General features: G+C 59.7%; 1 protein-coding gene across 1 annotated transcript; it reads right to left on the reverse strand.

Annotated features, from left to right (window-relative positions):
- Nucleotides 1-593: 593 nt before the first annotated feature.
- Nucleotides 594-8143, reverse strand: S1PR2 (sphingosine-1-phosphate receptor 2). The gene is made up of 2 exons (XM_011227658.3): nucleotides 7990-8143; nucleotides 594-3121 (listed from the first exon to the last, which is right to left on the reverse strand). Exon 2 carries the CDS (start codon nucleotides 3077-3079, stop codon nucleotides 2021-2023), a length of 1059 nt encoding a protein of 352 aa, XP_011225960.1. The 5' UTR covers nucleotides 3080-3121; nucleotides 7990-8143; the 3' UTR covers nucleotides 594-2020.
- Nucleotides 8144-9438: the final 1295 nt, after the last annotated feature.

The following is a 9438-nucleotide window of genomic DNA, read 5'->3' on the forward strand; positions in this document are numbered from 1 at the left end:
GCGGGAGTCAGCCCAGTGAAATGTTGAAATCCCTTGTACCGGGTTGTAAATTGTTCCTGCCTGAGTTCATATCCAGACAGGCGCTTGCCCCAACTCGCTGTGTGACCCTGAGCGGCTCACTTACCTTCTCTGAACCCACATCTCCACGATAGTTCATAGTAACTCCCACCTTCTGGGATTCACGTCTTGGGAAGTACTTGATGAAAGTTACCCATTCCTTTGGGGAATACTGAGCCCTGGATGGTTATCTGGGCCCACGTCCCCCAAAACCATGTCCCAGGGAGGAACATGTACGTGAGTGAGATGAGATGAAATAGGGGACCTCCCCACACCCTCCAGGCTATCTTTGAAGGGAAGCAGGGAGGCCTAGAGTCTAATCACTGGGAAGGGCCAGACAGATGCCCTAGGGGAAAGGTCAGCATTTACCCTGTTCTCTCAGAGCCCACTGCAATCCTGGCTTGGGCGGGGTTGGGGCACAAAATAGGAAGGCTGGCAAAGTATGAGTGGCTTGGGCAGCAGCCACCCTCCCCATCCCGTCCACCCTCCAGCCACCGGCTGCTACTTAGGGCAACGGCCGCCTTAAGCCCCAAAGACAACAAACACCGGAACAAGGGATTGAACCGTTTATTGGCCTGGGCCCAGGTCTCAGGCATGGGGGGCATCTGGGGAGCTGTATGGGGGGAGACAAGCCCCCAACTGGCTCCTTGCCCCCCAAGACCCCCTCCCCCAGCCTTTGCATTCACAAGAAATCGCTTTGAGGCATGAGGTTTCCTTCCCCAAGGCGAGCTGTACCCCAGCTCTCAAACGGGGAGATGAGCCAGCAGTAAGAGAGGAGTCTGTGTGGGGGCCGGACCCCTCTTTGGCAGCTTGAACACAACGTGAGACGACAACAGCATCCACTCTGGGGGAGCACGGTGGGGACAGATCACACGCATCACACGCACGCGCACACAGACACACATAAATATACATTTGTACCGCAATGTCCCTTCCATCTATCCATGGAATTTAGCCAAGTCCTTCTGGGGCAGTCCTTCTGGGGGAGCGATCACCCCACAAGCATCGTCCGTGGCCTCCCCACCCCCATGCTTCTCCAAACAATACAACTCAAAAGGAGGCACAGCGGGCTCAAGGCTGCCCTGCCTCAGGAGATCTGGTTACCTTGGCTGGGCTGGAGGTGGGAGTAGCTTGGGGGGGGGTGGTTTTTAGGAGTGGGGGTCCTGTGCCAACAGCTCCCCTAGAACTTTCTCAAGTTCCACCCTTTTCCACCAGGAGGCCCAGAGCCCTCCTCAGCCCCCCAGACCAGTTTTTCCAGCCCTTGGTGACTCTTCTGTGCCCCACATAGTGCAATTGGCCAATGAGGTCTGAGAATGGCATCCAGCCTAGCCCCCTCCGCCATGGTTTCCCAGCATCTCGTGGAGAGACAGAGGAAAGGGAAGAGGCAGCCAAAGTGGCAGCTGGTATAATTTGGGGAAGCTGTGGATTTGGGCCTTGCAACTGTCAGCCGGGGCCGCCCAGGACAGTCAGGGAGGAGGCCTCCAGCCCTTTGGGACAGTACTTCTGGGGAAGTGGCCTAAAGTTGCCAGGAAAAGGTGACGGAGGGCTGGATTCAGAGAAGGAAGTTCCATACAGGGCAGAGGGTCAGACAGTCGTGAAATGTTGAAACCCCTTGTACCGGGTTTTAAATTGTTCCTGCCCTGAGCTCCCCCCGAGTGCTTGCCTGCTGTGTCACCTGAGTGCCTGCCGGCTATCACCCAGGCCCCTTCCAGGTCCCCCGGGCCTCCCCATGACCAGTTCTGAAGGGGGTCACATCAGTTACTGCACTAGCCTCTGACCCACTGCAGCTCTGCCGTCCGACGGGTCGGTGTCTCAGCTGGCCATGCCCAGGGTGAAATATTATCAATATCACCCAGGTCTGTGGCATGGGGGCCTCTTGCTCAGCAGCCCCCCATCTCTGTCTGAGGTCAACTGGCGCCTCTCCACGGAGCCCTCTGCCATGGCCTGGTGGCCCACTTGCCCCTCAGACCATCGTGTTGCCCTCCAGAAACGTGGGCGACGTAGGCATGTGCGCGCCCCTCTCCAGAGAGCTGGAGCTGCGGAGGGGCAGGAGCCGATGGCCCGGGGTCCCACCCCGCCGTCCTTGAAGCCCCGCTGCCCGCCGGCAGCACTGCAGCGGCCGCAGCACTTCCCGCCGCAGGTCCCGGCTGCGCCACGTGTAGATGACGGGGTTGAGCAGTGAGTTCAGGGTGGCGAAGGCAAAGAAGTAGTGGGCCTTGTAGAGGACAGGGCAGGAGCGGACGGGGCAGGCGTAGTCCAGGAGCAGGATGCTGAAGGCCGGCAGCCAGCAGACGATGAAGACACCCAGCACGATGGTGACCGTCTTGAGCAGGGCCAGCGTCTGGGGGCCAGCCACGTCGGCATGGCTGGAGCGGACCACGCAGTAGATGCGGACATACAGAGCAACGATGGCCAATAAAATGACGGAGAAGATGGTGACCACGCAGAGCACGTAGTGCTTGGTGTAAAGCGGCAGAACAGTGGAACAGGCCTCAAGATGGCCCAGGCAGTTCCAGCCGAGGATGGGCAGGCCGCCGAGAGCAAGTGAGATGAGCCACGAGGCCGCGATCAGCAGCAGCATGCGGCAGCTCTTGTCGCTGCCATAGAGCTTGACCTTGGCAATGGCCACGTGCCGCTCGATGGCGATGGCCAGGAGGCTGAAGACAGAGGCAGAGAGCGTGATGAAGGCGGAGCCCTCTCGCGCAAACCACTGCACGGGTGTCAGCCCCAGCGTGACAGGGCCCGAGAGCAAGGTATTGGCTACGAAGGCCACTCCCGCCAGCAGGTCCGAGGCGGCCAGGTTGCCCAGGAACAGGTACATGGCTGAGTGGAACTTGCTGTTGCGAGCGACCGCGATTAGCACCAGCAGATTCTCCACCACGATGGCGAAACAGAGCAGGACGATGAGGGCCACGGCCACCTGGCGGGAGGGCGTCTCCTGAGTGTCCAGCGTCTCCTTGGTGTAATTATAGTGTTCCCGGACCTTGCTGGGGCTTAGGTACTCTGAGTACAGGCCGCCCATGGTGGGGCTCAGCGGCCGGCTAGGTCCATGGGGCTGTCAGAGCTGCAGAGACAGAAGGCGGACAGACAGGTCAGTGCTGCGGCTGCTCCCTGGGCTCTGACGTTGGATGGGTGTGGCTTGAGTCCCTGTTCCCTCACTCCTCGCTGAGGGGCCACAAGAAGTCAGAAGTATCATCATCCCTGCTTTACCAATGGGAAACCCAGAGAGGTCAATTCACTTGCTATGAGTCTCAAAGCTAGGAAGTGGCAGAGCCAGAGAACCCCTCCAAAGCCTCCATAATCTCTAGGCTGCACTGTCTTTCAAAAAGAACAGAAGCTCCCCTAAACAGCATGAGGGACATGGAGTAAACTTCCAGAACTCTTGCTCACCTACCCAGAGAATGAGCCTTGGGCAGGGCCTGGAGGGCTCATCTCCCTTCTGGAATACACTAGAGGCTGGGGCCTCATGCCACCTGCCAACCCGGGTCAGCAAGAGGCTGGCTGCTGATAGCACCATCCCCTGCTCATTACCACCCACTGCCCTGGATATCAGGCTGGGTCTAAGCCTTGCAGCCCTGGGTGCTCCCAAGATAAGGTCTTGGGGAGACACCAGGGCGGCCCTGTTAAGCATCTCAGAGGTCATGGCATCTTCAAGGACAAAGACCTTGGAGGCCATCCAGGGTTCAACCGCACTCCACTGACATGCTGTGGGACTTTGGGCAAGTCACTCAATACTCAGCCTCTCGGCCCCAATGTCTTCATCCGCGCAATGAGAAGAAAGCCCACTTCATAATGGTACATGAGGCCCACTCCATAAGGATAATAGTACATGAGGCACCCTTGGCGCATAGCAAGCACTCAGTAACTATTAACCAATATATTAGCTCCCCTCTTCCTGCCACACACACAGCTGGGGCCTAGGTGCCCTCCAGCCAATATTGGAGGAGGGGGTGTAGACTGAGCTAGCCCCGCAAGATTCCCAACATCCTGTTCTCATCAGTACCATCTAGCCCTGCGGTGGGACAGAGGGGTCCCAGCGGGGTGGGCAGGGCGCTGGCACCCCCCTCCCCAGCCAGGATGAAATCCAGATGTGAGGCCCCTGGAACAAACAGGGTGGAGTCCTCGCTTCCCAGTCACATCCGGTGTGGGAAAGGCTGGGAGGGGGTGATGGGATGGGGGAGCCACAGGAGACCAGTCTGGGAGGTCCTGGCTGGGAGGATGGGGCAGCTGCTGCAAGCGCTTAAGTCATGTGAGCCGAAGAGGGGGCGAGCAGCACCGCCGAGAGGGGGTTGAGGGGAGGTGGGGGACGGCATTTGTTTCCATGAAAGCCTGAGTCACCCCCCTCTCAAGGAAAACTGAGCCGTGGGGGGAGGGGGCGGGAAGAAGCGTGGGCAGAGAGGCTGAGAGGCCAACATCGTGGCCTCCTCCCAGCTTGGGGGGGCGGCTATTTCAGAGGAGCTGGTGCAGTGTCTGTCTTTCGCAAGGGGAGCCAGGAGGAAGCTCCAGCCTTTCGCTAAGGGGGAAGGGCGCGGGAAGAGCCCTCCCTAGGTGCCTGGAAACCTGCCTGGCGAGGACCACGTGCGCTCCAGGAGTACCGTTCCAGAAAAGGCTGGTTAGGCCGGTTCCTAGGGAGCCTGGGAATTATGGGGGGCTTCCGGGGTCACCCAAGCCATCTCACGCCCCCGACGCCCCCTCAGAGGGGCGCCCTGGCCCGGGGCCTGACAGAGGCAGCTGCTCCCCCCGGGGTGAAGGAGCATCCGTCCTAGTTTGGAAACAGAGAAGGGCTTGTGCGCATCCCCGGAGACTGCCGCCCCGCCCAGATCGCCACACAGAGGCCCCTTGTTCCCCTGCCGGCCCCGGCCCTGGGCGCCCCGATGCCCTCTGCCCGTTGCAGGCTGCAGCCGGCCGGTAGCTAGCCTGGCCCTGGCCTGGGCCTTACTGGACCGGCCTTCGGGGCAGACACAGCCCGCGCCCTGATTGGCTTGTTTTCAATCCCAGGGCCTTGAGAGATTCGCCCATTGGCCCGAGCTTTCCGTCCTCGGCATTTGATTGGCCCAGTTGGGGGCGCTCTAAGGAAGGCGCTAGTGATCGGGCCTTCACAGGCCGACCACTGCTTTCAGAGAACCGAGTTAGGGCTGTGTGAATGTCCCGGGGGAGACTGTAAACTGCGGCCTGACCGCCGGGTCACGCCGACCAGACGCCCCCAGGCTGCCCTGGCCTACTGGGCCCCTCCTGGGGTTCATGACTGAGAATCAGGGGCCCGTTGCAGGCCTGGGAAGCACGCCTGCTGGTGGGTGAAAAGCCCAGGCTGTGTCCCATGGCCACCCCCTTCACCCCTTCCTCACATGGGGCCACCAACCTTCTGGTCTGGCAGCCAAGAGGAAGACTTATGGAGGCTTCCTGGAGAAATAAGAATTGGGTTCAGTTCTCACACCCCAGAGACCCACCGAAAAGTCTGTCTTCTTCCCTGGGGAGGAGGTGGGGGAGACTGGGAGCTTGCACACTCACTTTCTGCAGCCCTTGGAGGCTGTCAAGGCATCCGCAAAAGAGGGGTAGCTCGCCTAGTTAGAAAAGGGGAAACTGAGGCCCGCACTGCTTCCCTCTTCTCATCTTCCCCACTAGGACTTTGCTGAAGACAGGGCTTAAGTCAGGCTCATGCTTCCCAGAAAGAGGAAGCAGGGCCTGGAGATTAGGGCTGACAGAAGAGGCACCCCCAAGCAGACACAGGCCTTGGCTGTTTCCCTTCCCTGTGTCAGGCTCCCAGACCTGGCTAAACACAGGGCCTGTCTCCTGCCCACCTTCACCAAGGCCATCCTAACTTCTTTCCAGAGGCTCAGTAAGAGGTCACTGGGCTCAGAATTGGGGAATGGCCAAGCCTGAAATGGAATGAGGGACGAGTGACAGGGTTTGGAGGGAAGGGAAGATAGACCAAGACTGTTCAGGGGGAGATTAGAAGAGAGGAAGGACAGGGGAAGCCTCAGCGGCTTCCAAGAACCCCTCTTCCAAGTCCACTGAGGCAGGTCTTCTGCTTGTCACTCACTGATCCATGCCACTCGCCCTAAGGCAGAGCCCTCACCCCCTTTCTTTTGGTTTCCCTTCCTCTGTCAGGCCCGCCCTACACTGCCGTTCTCCATGCAGCAGCCAGGGGGAGCTATTTAAATCACAAGGCCAGGACAGTGTGTCACTCCCTCAGCTCCAAATTCTTCCATGGCTCCCCACTGCCCAAAATGGCCTGGCCCCTGCCCATCTAGCCTCCTCCCACTCTCCCCCAGGGCCTCTCAACGCCAACCACACTGGCCTCCTAGGTGCCACTCCATCCCTATCTCAGAGATTTGCTCTTGTTCTTCCACCTGGCATGCCCTTCCCTCAAATCGGGGAATGACTGTTTTCTCCTCTTTCAGGTTTCGGTTTTAAAGTCACTGGCTCAGAGGGGTCTCCTCTGACCATCAGTCTATCATAGCCACCTTCCCCAGGGCCTTTCCATTACAGCATCCTGCTTTATTAGCTTCACACAACTTGCCATTCTGAGAGATTATTATTGTAGTCTCTTGCTTTCTGTCTGGCTTCAGTGGTAGAATATGAGTGTTGGCGGCCAGCGACCAAGTCCGTTTTCAGCCCCTTTGGCATGATGCCTGCCATACAGAAGGTGCTCCGAAAACGCCTGTGATGGATGGATGGCTGGCTGGCTGGCTGGCTGGATGGATGGCTGGCTGAACGGATGAACGAACGAATGAACGAAGCCCCGTGGGCCCCCGAGGGCAGAGGCACCTAAACTCAGCCTAGCCCCCAAACCACAGCAAAGGCTGGGGACACCTCAGGTCGCTGGCAGCCCCCTGACCGGGCAAAGCCCAGCGCGTCTCCGTGGAGACAGCGGCAGGACCCGCCCCCGCCCTCGGGCTGCAGTCTAGGCCTCCTTATCTGGCGGTGGAATGCGCGGTATCCACACTCGCCGCTGCTGGGGCCGCGCCTCCTCTCTCGCGACAGCCACACGCGAGGAACCCCTACATCTCCCGTGGGGGTGGGGGACACCTCTGCGTCCCGCCAGGGGCTTCGCCCCAGTATTCCCAAAGGAGTTAGGGGCGGGAGTTTTTTTGGGGGGTGTGATAATAGCAGCAGCCGCACCGCCAATTCCAAACCGCCGTCGCGCCACGCGGGGGGACCGTGGGCCCAGCGCGTGGCGCCTGGAGCATCTGACTAGGGCTGAGTCGGGGGAGGGCATGGAAATCCCCGGGTGAGTCAACTCGTGCCGGAGGAGGGGGCGAGGTTCCGACGCTCTGCTGGGCCGGGACCACACGGGGTCCGCGCCACGGGTGACTGCACCCCCGCCCCGTCCCTGGGCCCCAGGTGAAAGGAGAGACGCGGGAGTCACGCACTCACATTCCCTTTCCTTCCAGAACAAAGCCACGCCCCCAAGGGGGTGACTGAAGAAGACGAACTACTCGGGGAAACTGAGGCACAGAGGCAGACCTGCAGGCGGTGGGGCAGACGGCCTTCCCTGGGGACCCTGCCCCTTGGCTTAGAAGCTCCGCAGCGCGCTGCACCTTTCGGTCTCGCCCAGCCCGAGTCGCCGGCGGGAGGGCCCTCCCCCTCATACACACTCCCCAAACCACCCCCGCCCCGGTCCCGGACCACACCGTTCTGCCTCCCAGTCCCTAGCCGAAAGCGCTCGGATCCGCCTTCTCTTCGGCGCCAACTTCCTGCCGCCGGGGAAGGCGGGGAGCTCAGTCTGGGGGTTCGCGGCCGAGGCTATAGGGGCCGCCTGGAGTCGTGGAGAGGGCGCACAGTGACCACTCCCTCCGTGCAGCAGGAGCACGGGCGGCGCGTGCGCGCCCTGGTGCGCCCCCAACCCCTGGCCTGGCTCCCCAGCTGCGATCCTAGACTTAGGGAACCCGGGCCCGTCCCTTCTGCCTTCCCCTAGTCCCGCACACTCACCTGGCTGGGCCGGCCTGGGTCCCTGCCCTGGCCGGAGGGGCTCTGGTGTCTGCGTCCCCGGGACGGCATCGGCAGGGGCTGGGGCTGCCGGCCGGGCTGGGACTGCGTCCCGGGGCTCGGGACCGGGGACAGAGGGGGGCGGGGAGAGACACCGCCTAGGCCCCCTACTCGCCCCGCCCTCCTCCCCTCCCCTTTCCGGCGGCGGCTGCAATGAATTCCAGATGTGGCCGGTCGGCCCAGGCGCGCGCGCTGGGGACGGCGGGGGAGGCGCGCGGGGTCCCTTTGTCCGCACCCCCCCTCGCCCTGCGCCTCCCAGCCCCCACGCGTGAGAAGCTGCCGGCGCATGACGTCATGCGGCTTCGTGACGTCACTCCTCTCCTGGCCAGGTGGCCTCAACCTGAAACAACTGCCTCCAATTGTAGATACACTCTGGGCTCATCCCTGGGACCCCGGAATTGGAGGAGAACATGGGATCCCCCTTATACTCAACAAGAAGCCACCGAAGCACCTATGTGTCAACACAGCAAACAGGCACGAAGGGCCTCCTATGAGTTCCTCCAACAAAAAATCAAGTTCCTACGATGTGCCACGCCCTGCCCCAAAGACAGGATTAGTTTTTGCCTTGATAAGACTTCAGAACTCAAAAAAGACCCTTAGAAAAGAGGGAGAACCCAGAAGTCTACCCTGCCTCTGCGAAAGGATCGCTGTCCCGTCCTTGCTGTGGTCAACCAGACAAGAAGGCCCAGGTTCATCCTGCCTTCCAAGCTGGGGCCCAAACTTCTATACAGTTCTTTGATTTCCCTCTTTTCCCCTTTCAGCTTTTCCTGGGCGACTCTGTGGGCCTAGCCGTTGAGATGGAAGGACACCTTTATTTACTGATGTGCACACGTATGTGTGTGTGAGAAATCAGCAGCTAGACAACCTGATAGGAGAGCCCCTCATTCCTGCAATAAATATTTTCGGTACACCTCCTGGGCACAGCAGTGAACAAAACAGGAAAAAAACTCCTCACCCTCAAGGAGCTTACGTTCAGGTGCAAGAGACAGCCTTTTAGGAGGGCACTATTTGTGAAGATGCATACATAACCTTCTTCTATGTCAATTTACCAGATACATTAACACCTGCTGTGTGCCAGGCAGCATCCTAAATGGCTGGGGTATATCAGGAACCAAATGGACAAAATTCTCTGTCCCTGTGGAGCTGACGTTCTACCACATGTGCTCAGAATATACAGAATATTGCAGAAAGAAGAAACTAGTGAATTCCCTGGGAGCAGAAGGGACAGATAGGGACAGGGCACGGGAGGGAGGGTGCTTTCATTCTATGAACCCTCTCCTACCTTTTGATTTTTGTAACATGTGCAAGTGTCTCTTATGCCAATAATAAATTAAATTGAAAATTGACTGCTGGAGACCTAGATGGTGCAATAACAAGGAGAGAGAGGTTCAG

This window comes from Ailuropoda melanoleuca, chromosome 4 (genome assembly GCF_002007445.2).
Source record: "Ailuropoda melanoleuca isolate Jingjing chromosome 4, ASM200744v2, whole genome shotgun sequence".
Lineage (NCBI taxonomy): Eukaryota > Metazoa > Chordata > Mammalia > Carnivora > Ursidae > Ailuropoda > Ailuropoda melanoleuca.

Bases quoted from the DNA above. Each gene is read 5' to 3' on its own strand.
- S1PR2 (XM_011227658.3), bottom strand. From the start codon at position 3,079: ATGGGCGGCCTGTACTCAGAGTACCTAAGCCCCAGCAAGGTCCGGGAA.